At 42.2% G+C, this 18,489-nt stretch overlaps 1 protein-coding gene across 1 annotated transcript; it reads right to left on the bottom strand.

Annotated features, from left to right (window-relative positions):
• Positions 1–1,679: 1,679 nt before the first annotated feature.
• Positions 1,680–18,273, bottom strand: top3a (DNA topoisomerase III alpha). The gene is made up of 19 exons (XM_078269449.1): positions 17,817–18,273; positions 17,067–17,126; positions 16,901–16,974; positions 16,741–16,816; positions 15,653–15,761; positions 14,126–14,269; positions 13,778–13,948; positions 13,574–13,674; positions 12,343–12,417; positions 12,082–12,164; positions 11,543–11,753; positions 11,122–11,307; positions 10,757–10,886; positions 10,309–10,422; positions 10,011–10,176; positions 9,691–9,837; positions 8,609–8,731; positions 6,415–7,163; positions 1,680–2,768 (listed from the first exon to the last, which is right to left on the bottom strand). Exons 1-19 carry the CDS (start codon positions 18,054–18,056, stop codon positions 2,605–2,607), a joined length of 3,123 nt encoding a protein of 1,040 aa, XP_078125575.1. The 5' UTR covers positions 18,057–18,273; the 3' UTR covers positions 1,680–2,604.
• Positions 18,274–18,489: the final 216 nt, after the last annotated feature.

Here is an 18,489-nt window from a genome sequence, read left to right as displayed (position 1 = left end):
TGATAAACATTATATTCCTACAGCTTTCACTATGTTGATGCCCGGTGCAACCATGTTGGATTGTGCTGTCGGGGTTGATGAAGTTCTCCTGACTTTCCGAGTCCGAAATTCGACTTCAGAGGGTGTTCCAGTGGAAATTTCCAACTGGGAACTCGAATATTCCCACTTCCCAGTTCAACTGGAACGCACCATAAATCTCTAGAATGGGCCAATCCCAACAAACTATAAATCCTACATTTCCTATAATGCAACTGGATAGTGTCTTTCATGAGATCCTCCGTGCCTGGTAAACACCTACGTCTTTCAAACATCACACCTCCAGTTTGTAACACATTTTCTGTTATTATTATTTTCAGAATCAAGCCCAAACCGAAATAACCCTGATGACATCACTATGAGCTCATCAGAGTTATTTTGTCATATTTAAGATGAGCTCCCTTTAGAGGCACATTATACAAATGTTTTTTACAGGCTGAGTACTCTTCATGATGAGTAAACTAAACTTATAACGTGGTAAACAGCTGGACTGCCACTTTAAGTTGATGCTTTAATACTTGTTCACTGTGGTGTTTTAATATCCTTAAATGTGAACAGGGACTGTGGTGAGTTTGCACAGAGATCCTGCAGGATTTTATAGCTCCAGTCATTTTGTGGTGATCTCATTTAGGTGCTTTATGGTGTTTAAAAAAAAATTAAAGACAGCCTTACGGAATCACTTTCAAAATGTATTACGGGACGATAACAGCGCTTTTCCCGTAAGGAGGAGGTGTTCGCAGCAATTCTGAAACAGAAACACGGCAATCACATGACCTGCTATCTGCCCGGATACTACTGTAGCGGAGTTGGGAGCTGAGGATGGAGCGGTAAAACAACAACACGGCAGGACGGATCACAGCGCTCACTCCCTCCCACGTTATGACTCACGCATGACTCACCAAACGTGACGGTAAAAAGATCACCGCCACTTATCTGGAATAACAGAGAGAGAAAAAAACAGTACCGAATACAGCCTCATACCGGGAATCCATGCGTTTCTCATATACCTTCCTTATTTGTCCGAAACCTTTTACCCCTTGGGGGGGGGGGGGGCTGTTACATAGGCAGCACTTCTGGGAAACTAAACCCATTCAAATTCTGCAGTGAGTTATCTGGAATAAACACATATGATCTTTTTTTTTTTTTTTTTTAGGCAACAGCCCTAATAAACATTCAACATTTGGCATCAGTTAGATCCAGTCAGGACCAGTGGTGGAAAGTTTTGAGGCATTCCCATTTATGCTACTTTACAGTATACTTCTACTCTAATATTGTACTCTTTACTCCACTACACTTTGACAGCTGTAATTATTAATTCTTTTTTACATACAAAAAATTTGATTATAAAATGTGTTATAAACTGTAATTCTACATGTGTGTATTGCTACTTTTACTTAAGTAAAGGATCTGAGTACTTTCACCACTGGTCAGGGCAGGAAATAGGCTCCATTTTGCACAAACTAAACTTTAGCAAAATACATTAGGGATAAATGTTTTATATCATATACTCATTATGTTTAGTATGTACAGCAGCAAGAAATACTTTCTACTTTTGGTTTCTTTCCAAAGTTTAGCTGGCTAAAGACTCAAAATAAAACCAAAACTTATTGGAACGAAGAGAAACCGAAACCAATATCTAACCTCATGACTGTGAAGATATAAATAACAATGCAAGGTTACCATACATTTATGTTTATTAGCATTCATCAATATTAACATAGAAATATTGGTACTGCAGAGGGAGAGACTGCAGAGAGAGAGTACAAGTATTTTTCATACATATTCACCTTGAAGAATCAACAAATGTAAAATACTTGGCTCTTGTTTCAGATACTTAGTGATGGTAACACTGATCAACCAGTAGTAAACATATTAATAAACACACATTAATTACACTATTAATTATTAAGAAACTGTGTGGACACATTTTATTTAAAATACACATGTATTAATTTGTGCCAGAATCACCCTCCTTAAACTGATCTGAGTCAAGCTGTCAGGATTGTGAACACTAGACGGAGGACCAGCTGAGCAAATTTCCCATTAACAGTTGAGCATCTTCAGGTTTCTGCGGTACCAATCGTCTCACCTAGCTCTTGGCAAGAGTGCAAATAAGTGTATATCCTAAAATGTTGATACTCAAAGTTTTACCTGACCCCAAAATGAGCCCTAACTTTCCTCCCTGGGGCCAGAAAAGAGCCATTCTTCTCGAAAAAAAAAAAACACATTGAAGATCTGAGGAGACCTGAGAAAATAGAGCTGGATGAAAAGAGAAAGAAAAGGTCTAGTTGTCTACATTCCCATTTTCTATGACAAAGGGTGCCATTGTGTACTGGGAAATACAATTTCTGATTTTTTTTTTTTAGCCTTAGTCATGACATGCCTTTGGTCTGGTGCTCAAAGCTGTTTTTGCTCTCTTGGAATTCTTATATACCAGAGGAAGAGGTCCATCCCCTGGGAGGAGGTACGTACAATCTGAGTTGCTGCATATTTGAAAAATAAAATCTGACTCCACACTTTGAAGTCAGAGACTTCAGTAGCTCCACGGTAAGTGTCTCTAAGCAGCGGTCACCGCTGGGGACAGGTGACTCGGGTGTGTCCCGGATTGTGGCAGATGCCACAGGTACGAGGTTTCTTAGCAGCTGCAGCTTTGTTAGCGGTGGCACCTCCCGTGATCTTCCTCCCCTTCCTCCCTACGTCTCCACCGCCATTAAATCCACCACCGGACCCAACTGACAAGGGGAACAGAGGTCAAACACAACATGAGGCGGTTAGATGTCACTGCATAAAAAGTTGTTCCGATACCGATACCATTATCAGAAATGCTTTCGGTACTGCCTAAAATGCTGGTATCAGTATCAATCAATCATAATTTAGCCCTGAAAAAAAGATCTACTCTCAAAATGTTTATTTATGTTCTTTTTCCATTATGACTGATTGTCACAGTAGATAATACAAGAAAGTTCTTTGGCACTCAGGGTTTTCCCTATTATTTGTTACCTATTATCCCCATTATCAGGCTTAGGCGCTAACCCAAGCCATTTGGAGCACCACCTAAGTCGAATGAATGTAGCTAAATTACTTTTCTCAGATCTTACGATTGTAGTTGGTCCCCAGTTAGTCTATATCCTCGATGTTCCACTTCAGGGATTGCTCCAGTGCCGCAGGAAATTCTGCCAGATGAATGTATTTTCGCCGATGTCCGTTACCTTACGCTTTCTTTGCGTTGTCATTTTAAACTCCGGTGGATTTCCGGAGGACTACGGTTAACTGCTCCTCAGATCTCTGCAGGGTAAATCCAGACAGCTAGCTAGACTATCTGTCCAATCTGAGTTTTCTGTTGCACGACTAAAACAACTTTTGAATTTACACGTTCCACCAAAACAAGTTCCTTCCCGAGCCTATTTTGCAGCGGGTCCGTGCGAAGCTTAGCACCGCACAAGACGCTTGTGATTGGTTTAAAGAAATGCCAATAAATCAGAGCACATTTTGCTCCCATCCCGGACTGCTATGTGGACTAGCCAGACCTAGGGCTGACTACCGAATTCAATACTTTTTTAGGCATACTCCTTAGTAGGGGTGGTACGGTTCATGAAAAAACATCCGAACCGCTCGGTTCGCATGTCTCGGTTCGGAGCGTGTGTGCGTCGCACGGTTCGTCAGTCCACTGTTAACGTGCACTAACCTCTTACTGCCGTAGTGCCCACTTTATACACCTATGTTAAAACACTTACTGGAAACGACGAGGGGGATGAGCGTGACGAATGCAACACATGGCAGCTGATTGGACGAACGCGTCACGTGGTTCTTGCTGCTCCCGAATTTCAAAACAGACTCTAATGGCGTCTCGTTCTGAATACGATCTCGTATTTTACGAAAATAGTTCACCGAAAAGTGTTTCTGAAAACATTTTAAGCGAGAAATAGGCCATACAGTTGCTGAATCTGTCTGTTTTTTTTGATCGACAAAGGTCAGTTTAAACACAGCAGATCTAATAATGCTGGTGATTGGCTGTCTGACGTTACACGTCGCAGAGACACGCAGGAAAAACTACGTTACGCACAGAGACGCGGCTCACGTAGTAGGAGCTGAAAAATAAATAAAAAGATTTGTGCCATAATGTGTAATGTTGTCAGGAACCGGTATCGAAGTCACGGGATCGGTACCGGTATCAAAAAATGTTTGAACGATACCAAGCCCTAGCCAGACCTTCCTTTGCAGCGCTGTGGAGGATGGTCTGGCAAAGCGAGACTAGCTCCCCAGTGGACTTCTTTAGCAGGGTTGGTCTTCAAGCCCCCCTCCCACCAAATATGTGCACCACAGTCTTCCACAAAACTAGGGAAAACACTGGCATTCATTTTCAGTAACCTGAGCCAGGCCACGAACAATGATAGCAATCACATCACATCCATACAGGGTTAGTAGTATACAGCTGTTAACGCACTGGTATCAGATCAGTACTCGGTATCGGCCGATACGCAAGTTCAGGTATCGGAATCGGGAAGGAATAAATGGTATTGATACATCTCTAATGTTGCACTGTAAGTGTGCACTGGGACTGACTGCACCATGTCAGCCTGGTAAGTGGACGCCTCAAGGTCTCAGTGGGAGTGTTTGTGAGTCGTGACAGCTTTTCTTTATCATTAAGTAAAGATGTACAGTAAGTAAGGTGGAGCTCTCCTTATCTCGCTCTCTCTCTATCTTATCTGCTTTGCTCGTATTGATACATTTTAAATAAATGTGGAGTGTTTTACAAAGCACACAGCAAACATTAGCCGTCTCCAGGCTCATGGTGTAAATTATTTGACAGCCACATTAAGTGTCAGACATTTAACTGTGAGAAATCAAATGAAATGCACTGCAAAAGTGTCTGTAATGTACGTATACTGTATGTAAATGTATTAATGCGTCTTCTTCCCTTTAATATGAAAAGTACCACAGACCGAAACCCAAAAAACCTTTGAAGATGAAGTCCCCTTTTTGTCAGCAGATAGGAACAGTGCCGAAACTCAAATTTTCCCTTTGCTTTAAAAAGGCAACTATATTCCTTTTATGCACCAAAGGGGTTTCAGTGATCTATTTTTAATACAGTCGGAATGAGTTACCCTTTTTTTTTTTAACTCAATGTAGCTGCTAACTATTTAAAGAAATTCGAGAAAAACATCTCTGTTGGAAAAATTTGGATTTTGACCTGATGATGGCGCTAGATGAGAGGTAAGGCCGGCTGCACACTGCCTGCGTGGCGTGAGTGTGGCGTTTCTGTTGCGTGGCGGCTGCGTTCTTTCTCTTCTGTTGCGTTTCTTTACACACCAGAAACGTGTCTGAGGTGGCGCTGCTGCTGCTAGCCTTGTCTATACACATGTATGTTTCCCATTGATAAAATGAAATACCATGTAAAACATAAATATATACTGATTTGATTACAGCAAAGACAACGTCGACAGTATTGACGGCAAAATAGGCTACAGAATATTTCCTTCTGTACTGACAGAAAATTGATTAGAAAATCTTTTTTTTTATTACATTTATATCTGCATTTATATCAAAACCTAGAGACTTTCAAACATCAACATGTCATTTATTAATATTTGTGTCAAAATCACATATAAACATCTTTTCTTATTCTATTTTACCTGGAAACGCTTCCAACACGCTTGCGTGTTGCGTGAAAAATAGGCGTTCGTCTATTTCATCTATTTCTTGCATGCATGCGTTTTCGGCGCGGCTCAAGCCGCGCCTGAGACGTGCGTGTCACACAGGCAGTGTGTAAGCTCTAACCTGTTAACATGGGAGCAGAAATATAAACGGACACACCACGCAGCCAGTGTGTAGCCGGCCTAAGTAATAATCAAAGTTGTTTTAATTCATCCTGAGGGGTGAATGAATGTCTGGACCAAAGTGAGGGACTGACCGACTGACAATGCTATTCTAAAGGCGCTGACACACCAACCCGATAATCGGCCGTCGGACAGTCTGGCAAGGTCAGTGACTCAAGTCTGTTCGGTGTGTGCCGTCGTCCGTCTGAGGAACCATCGGCCTTCATTTGACATGTTGAATCGGAAGGCGGGCAGCCGGACTCAATGGCCAATCTGATTGGTGGAGCGCTAACCTGGAAATGACGAGCGGGATGAGCCTGACTAATGCCTCAGTCAGTCCGACTGCCTTTTCTGCCGAAGATCGGTCGTCGGGTTGGTGTGTCAGAGCCTTTAGTCTTCACTGCTAGCAGAGCAAAAAATGTCTCAGTCAATGGAGATTAATTTCAGGCCTTAGCGTAAAAGCAGGTAGAAAGTTTGAATAGAGCAATGTTGAAGCAATGAATTTTGATTAGTAAGTGTGTGTGTGTGTGTGTGTGTGTGTGTGTGTGTGTGTGTGCCTTGCCTGGTGGCGGTTCATTCTCATCAGCCCATTGGAAGAAGCCACACTGCTGCTCTCTTGGTTTCCCGCAGGTGTGGAACATCCGGCCCTTGTTTGGACCGTCCTTCTGCACCATTCGCGTCACCGCTGTCTCATTACAGTTACACATTGTCAGTCCCATGTGTCCTCCTGCACCCCCTTCCTGCCCTCTGCCTGCTCCAGGGGTAGTCCTGAACCCCAGAGGGGGCCTCGGCGGCGCTTGCAGCGGAGGCCCTTGACCCTGCGGCTCCCCCTGCTGACTTGGCTGATCCGCCCACAGGAAGAAGTTGCAGTCCCCCGCGTTGCACTTGTAGAACCGACGGCCTTGGTTGGGGCCGTCTTTGCGCACGGTCAGGAGGAGTGCATCCTGACCACAGTTACACACAATGACATCATTGTCTACGCTGAGAGCGCTGCCGCCTGCCTGAGGTTGTGGCTGCGGGGTCCAGGAGGGGGCAGGAGGAAGGGCTCTTCGAGAATTTGAACTCAGGGCTCTGGGTGGCTCTGGTCTGGGGGGCCTTGGAGCTGGTGGACGAGGATCCTCTCCTCTTCCTCCCCGTAGTCCATCCCCCCCACCTCCCCCACCCCCTCCACCTTCTCCTCCCGCTCCGCCTGCTCGGAGGTACTTCAGGTTCAGCACTTCTCTGAGCGTCTCGTCACATCCACCGATGCAGCCAACAAATTCTAAAGGCATCATGTGAGGGAGGCTGCCCCTGCGGAACTTGAACTTCAACCTGAAGAACAATGTCAGACAAAAGCTAATTTCACTACATACACATTACACCAGAGCATGTGGGTGGGGGCGAGCGGTAAGGATTTACGCTCCCCCGCTCCCGGCAGCTTTGTTCAATATCGCTCCGCGCTCAACTAAAGATTTCACCCCGCTCTACTCAAATTGTTTAGCTCTCGCTAGGGTTGCACGATATTGACAAAATGTGATATTGATTATGAATATTGCGATATTGACATTAATTTCGATATTTGTAAGCATATGCAAAATTACAAAAGTTATGGGAAAACGCATCAAAATAGATTCGTAACAAATAAAACAAGTTTTCTTACAACATAAGGTTTATTTCATATTGGACTGGTCCAAAATGAATAAATAAATAAATAAATAAGGACCATGTCTACAGAACAGTACTGTGTTGTATTTATCAGATGAATGGTGCCCACCCTCCCTTCATGCCTGGAGCTCCGCCAGCAAAAAGGCCCGATGAGAGGGAGGGCAGGCGCCATTCATCTGCACGTACTGTCCGGCAATAACAAAGAAGGGCTCGGGCTTGCTTCAAACTCATGGTGTGAGTGATATCAGAGCCAAATTGGAGCGGAGGAGATAAGGCGACACCCCAACATTTTTAAAATCTGCTCTGCAGTACACCAAGTTAACACTGTGTGTACCGAGTAAAAGCACTTTCTCAAAAGGTGGTTGAAGAACCTGTTTTTCAAATGGCAAGTTGCTGTGGCGACCGATCAGTGAGGCTGCGCCAGTAAGAATTAGTTTATCACACATCTTCCGTTAACAGCATCTGAAGTTATCCAACACGCTGAAACTGCTGGGAGATATCTGATAAAAAAAAACTGTGATACTCTTTCAGAGTAAGTGCTGTATTTCAACTTTGAGCTCTGTACCAGATTGGTTGCCATGGAAACAGATGCTGGTGTTGAGCACTTTGGCTCGATGCTAGTGAGCGTGCCCTATATTTGGACTGAGCCGAGGCACGTGCTTAAGGGGGTTAACGCCCACTTGTGTAAACAAGTTCATTGCGCTGCTGAAGCCACTGAGAGCTTCATCTGTGTCTGTTGTTGTCTTTGCACAGAAAGGAGCGCCTACCTACACTCTTCATTAATCTAACAAATGGAAGCTGTGTGTTCAGAGATATAAAATAAGGTACTTGGTGTTAAGTGACCACTGAAAAGTTTTCAATGTTTAATATGTGTGGGTCTGAATTGTGCTGAGAGGACATCTGAATCTAATGTTTCACAATTCATCTGATTCGCAAAATATCGGAGCACAAAATAATATGCAAAGCAGGTAGGATGATGAAAAATGTTAATGTAAACTATTAACATGCTAAACTTATCTTGATCATAAACTATCAAAGTGGTCTCCTTTATTTTATGTTAGGTGAATGGCTCTGTGAAGTGAAACACCTTCTAGTATAAAATGGATACTTACATGTGAACAGGGTGTGGCAGACAGGTGGGACAGATGCTGTCATCTCTGCTCACCTCCAGCACCGTGTCGGGGAACCACACTGCTGACTTACAGGCTGGGAAGCCTGTGCAGGACAGGAACTTACTGCAGGGGGACCGAAAGAGTTACAGTAGAGTCAGAGAGGGGAAAAAAAACACATTTTACTAAGCCTACTATACCATATTAGAGCCCAACCGATAAGATAATTTTTTGGGGCTTTTCCCTTTATTATGTAGTGACAGTGGATAGACATGAAAGGGGGAGAGAGATGGGGGATGACACGCAGCAAAGAGCAGCAGGTTGGATTCAAACCCGCGCCGCTGCAGGACTCAGCCAACATGGGGAGAACACTTTTACTGGGTGAGCTAGAGGCCGCCCCCGATAAAGGATTTTTAAGGCCGATATTGATACAAATATTTGGTGATTTAAAAATCCGATATTCTGATATATCGGCCGATATATATGTAACAAAAAAAAATAAAAAATCCAGAAACGCATAACAAAACATAAACAGATTCCCCTAACATTAGTTATTTGTAGTTATTAATGAGTCCTCACTAAAATAATAATATGATAATGCAGTTTAAAAATAAACTTGTTTTATTGTCACAACAGAACAGAGGAACATCAAAATATATTAAAGTTCTAATAAATAAAATGTATAAAAATACAAACTTAAGATACGAAACTTAAAGGGTTAAACACGAGTGTTGCCAACAGGGAGGTTGTAGAGCGCCCTCTGGTGGACAGACTACGCAACGCCAACGCTCACAACATGGTTGAAGGGTGTTTCATCCGTTTTTATTTTATTTTTTAAATATTCATTTATCGGCCATTATAAATGCCGATACCGATAGTTTGGAAAATGCCTAATAACGGCCGATAATATTGGCCCACCTATATATTGGTCGGATATATATATATATATATATATATATATATATATATATATATATGTTAGATTGATTTCCTACCTTTCAGGCAAACGTTTTTATGATTTGACAATTGATTTGTAAAGACCTGAAATGTTTTCTTGTGATAATACAGTTTTAAGCTCGTCTCACGTGTTTCCCTCCTTCTTCTTCCTCAGCACCATGTCCTGTCCGCAGTGAGGGCACTTCCTGACCGGCAGCGGGAACTCCATGTCCTGCTGCTCTGCTTCAGCCACTTCCTGAGCTGCACCCAGATATGGCGACAGGGCTTCATCCAACCTGAGGCAACAACAGAAAATGACTTCTAACCTGGGGTCACAACAGCCAACAGCCTGCAATGACTACAGGACAGGTGTAACTAATCTATCATTGTAAAACACAAATGACACAATTCGGGTGCAGATGGTGCATCAGAAATACACAAATCTGCTCCAAGGTAAATTGTAACTAACTTCTTTGCCTTCCTGACAGACTCAATGAAGACGGTCTTGTATTTCTGGATGTGGTGCTGCAGCACCGTCTGTTTGTCCTTCCTGCCCTCTGATACCAGCTTGAGGTCCGCCTCCAATTCAGCACGCAGGTTTGGTTTGGACATCTCATAGCCCATGGAGTTGTAACCTAAACAAACACACATTTAACACAAAAGTAACATATTTGAGTGAAAGGGGCAACGACAACATATTTACGTATAAAACCTACTGTATATTGTGGTAGAAGTGTCCGTGTCCGTGTGTGTGTGTGTGTACATACCCTCCACCAGTCCCATGCCGAGCTCTCCAGGCAGAAACCTCTGGTCAGCTGTTAAGCCCACATACATGCGACTCTTTATGGTCTCGATGTGGTCTGCATGAGTTGCATCTGTGCCTGTAATATACACAGTTCATACAGTACAGTTTGCGTCAGACACAAAACAGTTAATCCTGAACAAACAACTATTCTATGTTGACTCGACAAAAGGGTCACTAAGTCGTTGCCAGGTTTGCTTTAAGTAAATGTTTATCTGCTTTAACTGAAAAGGGCAACCTGGCATCACCAATACTAATTTGCAAATGTGTATTAGTCTGGAACCTAAAATTAAGAACTTTTGTGGGAAGCATCAATATTTTATGAGGAACAACATACATTAAAGACAGTATCATGTCTGTGTGTGTGTGTGTGTGTGTGTGTGTGTGTGTGTGTGTGTGTGTTTGTACTGTACCAATGCCGTGCTTCTCCATCAGGGATATGAGGTCGGCTTCAGTGAGCAGCTGCGGAGGACTCGTCTGTCCATCCACCATCTCGATAGCAGAGGGCTGGAACTGGGAGCCTTGCTCATACACTGGAATCACCTAGCATACAGACGAAGCAGGTTTACTGCATATATCACACACAAGCAGCACGGACCACACACAACATACTTTATAAAAGCAAGGTATGTAAGCTATACAGTGGTAATGTAGCTTAGGTTAAATTGTCTCTTAAAGTGGTGTAGAAATTTAACACACACCCACACCCACACACACCCACCCACACACCCACCCACACACCCACACACACACACACACACACACACACACACCATACCTTGGCACTCCACCTGTCATACGGGTAAACGTCCAAGTAGTTCCTTGCAATGATCATGAGTCCCGAGGAGGAGAAGTTCTCCTGGGCGATGTCTATGTCCACCACAGTCTCCTGCCCCAAAGCATCCTGGGATACACAAGCCAGGAAGTGCCGGACAATGAACTCATACACACGTCCCTCATTACCCTGGATACAGAAGAAACAGAAACCTTTATATTGAGTCAATTGTTTGACAAGGAGTTGGGCAAAGAAAGACCTGCCACCAATTTTATTAAGATTGTTTATAATGATGCAAAATGTGATAAAATGGGATCATTTTGGTAGCAGCACATTTGAAACAAATCCCCAGAGGGCAAAGATCAGAATACGAGGGAAAAAAGGTACATTTGCCCAAACTGAGCTCCAGTTTTTGCAGATTTACCTGCAGTGTATTGGAGTACTTGGTGGGGTGTATCGGGGGATGGGCTTGGTCAGTTTTCTTGCCCTGTCGTGGGTTGGGACCCCCCGGCTGTTCCATCACTCTCTGGGCAAACGTCCCCCAGATCGGGCTTTGTGTCTGCTGCTCCACCAGGGGGGCGAGAGGCAGGTTTTCGGGAAAAACGTTTGTCTCTGTACGGGGGTAGCTGATATACCTGAGCAGAAAGGGAAAAAAAGAACTGGATATGTGATATTGCTGATGAACTCATCTATTAAACGCATGAAAGACACCACCCTGCCAGATGGTGTCTTTCCATGTACAAAAATAGGCACGACTTTGAGGAGGTTTAACAACCTGATAAACAAAGAAATGCATTTGACCGTTTCACTGACACCACAAAGCTTCTAATAAGGTGGCTTGAAGCCAGCTATCTGACTGAAACGAGTTCAAATGAAATATCAGCTGATAAGGATATTTAGCATATGGTCGGACCAAAAAAATAACTTTTCCGTATGCATGTACGTTACCTAACATGTACTCACCCCTGGGTATACAGTTTTTCTGCAATTTTCATGGTCTCTTTGGCATTTATTCTTAGCTTCCGAGATGCAAGTTTCTCCAGTTCCTGTTGGTCAGATAAAGGTAGAGGACTGTTCAGAGTGGGACAAAGCAGCGGGGGGGGCTTCCATACAAGGATACTACTCTTTCTGTTGTACTGAACTACGTACATTTTATACCATTAACAGATGTGTTATGAGGTGCAGCGTATGTATGTGTACGGCTGTTTGACTTTATATTCTTACCACAGTGTCCAAAGGCAGCGGTCTCCACTTGCTCTTGGGTTTGCTGGTTACTGAGGTGACTGTTGCTATGGGATTCTGGAAATTAGTAAAAAATATATATATATATTCTTGTGTTTACCTTTCCACAAGTGGCTTTTTGCACTTTATTCAGGCAGCTCGACAACACATTCAAATGGTATGCTGTGCCCTCCAGCTGCGCATACGCACACACACACACACACACACACACACACACACACACACACACACACACACACACAGACAGACACACACACACACACACACACACACAGACAGACAGACAGACAGAGGATTGGTGCAGGTCCATGGTGCATTTCTAGGTAGGCAACACCAGTGTATTTTTGCTCTTATATTAATCAACCACAATGAAGGTGTTGCTTTGCTTGTTCTGTGTTTTACATTTTGCTTCGGTTATGCAGACGCAAACTGCAACTTGTTTATGTGTCAAACGGCAGGGCAGCGGGTAGTTTCGCAGAAGTAGAGACAACATGACAATTCAAATCATCTTATTAATAAACACATTATGAGATTACCCCCTGAAGGAACGAAAGATTAGGAGGCAAATAAGACCAATACAAGACTAAGGCCTCCTGCACACTGCCTGCGTAGCGTGAGTGTGGCGTTTCTGTTGCGTGGCGTTTTCTATGTCTTTACACACCAGAAACGTGTCTGACGTGGCGCTGCTGCTGCTAGCCTTGTCTATACACATATATGTTTCCCATTGATAAAATGAAATACCATGTTAAACATAAATATATACTATTTGATTACAGCAAAGACAACGTCGGCAGTATTGACAGCAAAAAAGGCTACAGAATATCTCGTTCTGTATTGACAGGTGCAATATTTGAAAATTTAAAATATTTTTTTAATTACATTTATATCTGCATTTATGTCAAAACCTAGAGACTTTCAAACATCAAAAAGTCATTTACTAAATGTATTTGTGTCAAAATGACATATAAACATCTTTTCCTATTCTATTTTGCCTGGAAACTCTTCCAACACAGCTCTAACCTGTTCACATGGGAGCTGAAATAAAAACGGACACGCCACGCAGCTGACACTCTCACGCCACGCAGGCAGTGTGCAGGAGGCCTAAAAGCATCCCTAAGACCTTCAACGTTACATTCACAAAGATAAACTAGTAAAGTATGTAACATAACAAGATCAATAACATGACATAAAAGACATACAAACAGGCACATACCTCCATGCAGATCTGGTAGAGCACCAGGCATGCTGTGTGGTTGAAGAGACGGTTTCTTTTCCAACTGAACTCGACATTGTCCTCCTCCACCTCGTGCAGCACTGAGACAAAGACAGACGCAACAGAGGGGATGAAGTGGGGTGAGTATCAGTTTAAAACATGAATACTATTGATCTGTGTGTCTGTGCACGGATGAGTTTGTACCTTTGATCTTGTAGAAAGTCTCGGGTATGAAAGCCTGGATGGCTTTGAAGCGCTCCACAACAAAGCCCAGAGTGGGAAACTGACAACTGCCGTATGAGATCAGCTGATTGGCCAAAGACTCTGGAAAGATCTTCTGCAGGCGAAGCGTTTGGAATCGAGTGAAGGACGCACCTGCAGATGATGAGCACAGGAGAGAGGATGCGATCATATTAATATGTGACTTTTTTCAGATATACAGAGCCCCTAGTGCTGTATCATTGGTCAAGTGGCCAAATTGCGATAATTCTGAATCTGTTGAGCCATCCAATAATGAATGTAATAACTATGTATTCTTCAGTGCTGCCTTACCTATTCGCAGGTCCAGCTCCTGACGGACATCAACAGCATCGCTGATGTTGGCATCGGGCTCCATTAGAGTCTCACAAGCTCTCCGAATGGAGTTGGGGGTGATCTCAGAAAACTTTGCCCGAAAGACTTGTAAATTATTCTTCACTAGAAAGCAAACATAAAAAGCACGCGCACGCACACACACACACACACACACACACACACTATTATCAAGAGTGATTTGTAGACAAACATACACAAAAACATGAGAATGGGGTCGTTTTTACTGATCCGTTTTTTTGAATGGATTTACAAGTGAGAAATAATGTGTTTAGAGGCTCTGGTGGTCAGATTGTGTTTGTTGTTGTTGGACAGAGCCAGGCTAGCTGTTCCCCTCCTTTCAGTTTTGTGCTAAGCTAAGCTAAAAGTATTCTGGCTCCTGGTTCATATATACCTAGTCTCACTTTGCCAGACCATCCACACGCTGTGAAGCGGAGGAGAGTCTGGCTACTACCCTGCGGGATGGGAGAAAAACGTGCTCTGATTTATTATTTAACAATAGTCCTCATAAATCCACCGAATTTAAAATTCCAACACAAAGAAAGTGGAAGGAAACGGAAAATACATGCATCCGGCGGAATTTCCTGTGGCACCGGAGCAATCCCTGAAGTGGAACGTCAAGGATATGGACTACTATATACCATACAAACATGAGAGTGGTATCAATCTTTTATGTAACTCTCGGCAATAAGCTTACTTCCCAAAATGTCAAACTATTCCCTTGAAAAGGAGTTTAGAAGATGCACGCTCACTTGCACCCACACAACAACAAAAACGACAACACACACACACACACACACACACACACACACACACACACACACACACACACACACACTATTATCAAGAGTGATTTGTAGACAAACATACACAAAAACATGAGAATGGGGTCGTTTTTACTGATCCATTTTTTTGAATGGATTTACAAGTGAGAAATAATGTGTTTAGAGGCTCTGGTGGTCAGATTGTGTTTGTTGTTGTTGGACAGAGCCAGGCTAGCTGTTCCCCTCCTTTCAGTTTTGTGCTAAGCTAAGCTAAAAGTATTCTGGCTCCTGGTTCATATATACCTAGTCTCACTTTGCCAGATCATCCACACGCTGCGAAGCGGAGGAGAGTCTGGCTACTACCCTGCGGGATGGGAGAAAAACGTGCTCTGATTTATTATTTAACAATAGTCCTCATAAATCCACCGAATTTAAAATTCCAACACAAAGAAAGTGGAAGGAAACGGAAAATACATGCATCCGGCGGAATTTCCTGTGGCACCGGAGCAATCCCTGAAGTGGAACGTCAAGGATATGGACTACTATATACCATACAAACATGAGAGTGGTATCAATCTTTTATGTAACTCTCGGCAATAAGCTTACTTCCCAAAATGTCAAACTATTCCCTTGAAAAGGAGTTTAGAAGATGCACGCTCACTTGCACCCACACAACAACAAAAACGACAACACACACACACACACACACATATAACTATCGTACCTGCTTTGCAGACATCTATGACTTCAAAGCCAATGTTTTCTCCCTCTCGGTCACAATCAGTCCAGATGACTAAGACCTGGCACTGTCTCACCTCTTTCTCTAGTGTTCGCTAGAGAGAGACGGAGAAAAGAAGGAAGAAAAGAAAGTAAGAGGGTTAGATGAATATTTCACGTCTATTTCTATTATCCATATTCATCATTATTTCCTCTGAATGAAAGCTGTGGCCTCCTACTTAAGAGAGAGGAAAAAGCAAAATAGTACATCATCTGCTGCTAATTACAAAATATTACAGCTTATCCTGGTTTTATAAATATAGAGTCATCCTGCAACCGCACAAGTTATTAGAGCAAAAAGAAAACTGGTATTGTGAGTAAATCCTAGTCCCGAAACTAAAACTATCAACAGTTACCATTACTAGAGCCCGACCGATAAAGGTTTTTTAAAGCCGATACCGATACAAATATCTGGTGATTTAAAAATCCGATATTCCGATATATATATTTATTTTTTTAAATCTATAAACGCGTAACAAAACATGAACAGATTTCCCTAACATTAGTTATTTGTAGTTATTTGAGTCCTCAACAAAATAATATGATAATGCAGTTTAAAAATAAACTTGTTTGTTTTATTGTCACAACAGAACAGAGAAACATCAAAATATATTAAAGTTCTAATAAATAAAATGTATAAAAATACAAACTTAAGATACGAAACTTAAAGGGTTAAACAGGAGTGTTGCCAACAGGAAGGTTGTAGAGCGCCCTCTGGTGTACAGACTACGCAACGCCAACGCTCACAACATGGTTGAAGGGTGTTTCGTCCGCTTTTATTTCATTTTTTAAATATTCATTTTTTCGGCCATCATGAATGCAGATACCGATAGTTTGGAAAATGCCTAACATCGGCCGATAATATCGGCCCGCCGATATATCGGTCGGGCTCTAACCATTACTAATCAAACATCACAATAACACACATAATGTGGCTACAGAAAGAGAGACAGATCTCATAGGTTAATAGAAAAAAATCTAAGTAAAGATAGATTTGTTTTTGTATACTTCAGTGACTCCTGAGAGGAGCGTTACCTTGATTTGTTTCATGTTTTCTGGACAGCACTTCTGTACCTCGGCATCAAATAACAGCACTGGATTGCAACTGTGCCTTTGGGGGAGAAAAGGTACAAATTGAATCAGTTGTTACGATCTGGTGTGATGCTGAATATACCAACAAAAAGTGTCAACTTACCATTTCCGGTACTGTGCTTTAAACTCCAAACCCAGTAAATGGCCTGATACGGACGTCATTGTTACTGTCACATCCTGGAAATAAACCAGAAAAATCAGAGACAATGTAAAACACAAAAGAACAGACATGCAGGTGCATATTTCATTATTTCACTGTATTTACTTACCTGACCAAAGAGATGATATTCATACTCATAGATTTTATTAAACTTTGACATCCCCTCCCTCTAAAATGGAAACAAAAAGACAATCAGTACTGGAGCAACCAAAAGAGAAACAGAAAATATTATCAGCAGAGGTTCCCATTTATCTTGTAATATGTTCAGATTTTAGAGATATGGGTATACCGGCAGGTTATGAAAGAGGTTCAATATGAATAGTAACCATCAGATTTTGATTTCAATGTGAAGAATATTTGTCAGACTTACTATTCACTGGATTAGCAAAAACAGATCTGGTTTATAAACAGCTTCTTACTTTATTTTCCAAAAACGTTGCTACCTCATAATATATGTCAATAATTACATATACAGTAAATGTACACATAATACAATATAAATGTACATACTTATTTAACCACACTGGTTTATTTTCAACACGTTTTATTTGTTTATTCTTGTTTTTATCTTATATCATTGGATATTTTATTATTTTACTTTCTGTATTATTTTACATGTCATTTCTGTATTACTTCAATTTGATTTGTCTAAGTCCTGAAATGTTTTAATCCTGGTTCAACCATGTAAATACAGTTTATTATTAACGTTGTAATATGGCGTGAATCGGTTCATTGTTGCCGATTCATTCTGTGTCCATCGACCAATGTTAATAGTTTCAGCACTATGCTGACTATTAACATTATCTGTTGTAGGGGTTTTGTACGTTAACGTTACTGTTGGTGAGAAGACGTGACTAACCCTCCTGGACCTGCCGTTGGACATTATCTCTGCGATGCCTTTGGCTGCATCGTTCTTCTCGGCTACGCAGAGGACCCGCTTGATCTGAGCCCGGCCCCGGATCATGTCTGCCTGCTGCTGCGGTGTGCCCGGACACCGGTCACTCTGCGCCGCACAGAAACACCTCCGTGGGACCCCCAGCCGCTGTAACGTCAGACCCGGTCGAAGCAAAGATCTGCCGCCGAGGAGGTGAACTAGCATGCCTGGCAGCTCTTACATGAAGCAACGAGGCAGCCTCACTGCTACTGTCTCTCCACTGTGTGGCCACCAGTTGTCAATTTTCATTTCCAAGTAATTAAATGAGACTAAATAATTCCAGCTCATCTAAAATTACTAATTTAAAACTTTATGAGGAGCAGTATCGACCTCTTAACTGCTAACGTTAGCTCTGTTTACAAATTCCGCGCTCGCCTGTCAAATACTGCCGAAAATCAAGGTCGTAAACTGTCGCAAAATCCGTAAACAGCCAAACGTCTGAAACAGAGGTTTATAATAATAGTACAATACGTGCATTCAAATTAAGAAATATGTACATGCGTAACGCAATATTAATAATCAGACTTATACGATTTTAATAATACTAATTATAGTGTAAATTCATGTTATATTACATCAATGTTAACCAGAAAATCCA

Source organism: Sander vitreus, chromosome 15, assembly GCF_031162955.1.
Source record: "Sander vitreus isolate 19-12246 chromosome 15, sanVit1, whole genome shotgun sequence".
NCBI classification, from domain to species: Eukaryota; Metazoa; Chordata; class Actinopteri; order Perciformes; family Percidae; genus Sander; species Sander vitreus.
This window is presented reverse-complemented; position numbering and strand designations above follow the sequence as displayed.

Excerpts from the sequence above, each read along its gene's own strand:
- top3a (XM_078269449.1), bottom strand. The coding sequence starts at position 18,056 with ATGCTAGTTCACCTCCTCGGCGGCAGATCTTTGCTTCGACCGGGTCTG. Across the intron at positions 13,949-14,125 it reads GGAGCTGGACCTGCGAATAG|GTGCGTCCTTCACTCGATTC; the intron begins GTAAGGCAGCAC and ends CATCATCTGCAG. Across the intron at positions 2,769-6,414 it reads TGAGAATGAACCGCCACCAG|TTGGGTCCGGTGGTGGATTT; the intron begins GCAAGGCACACA and ends TCCCCTTGTCAG.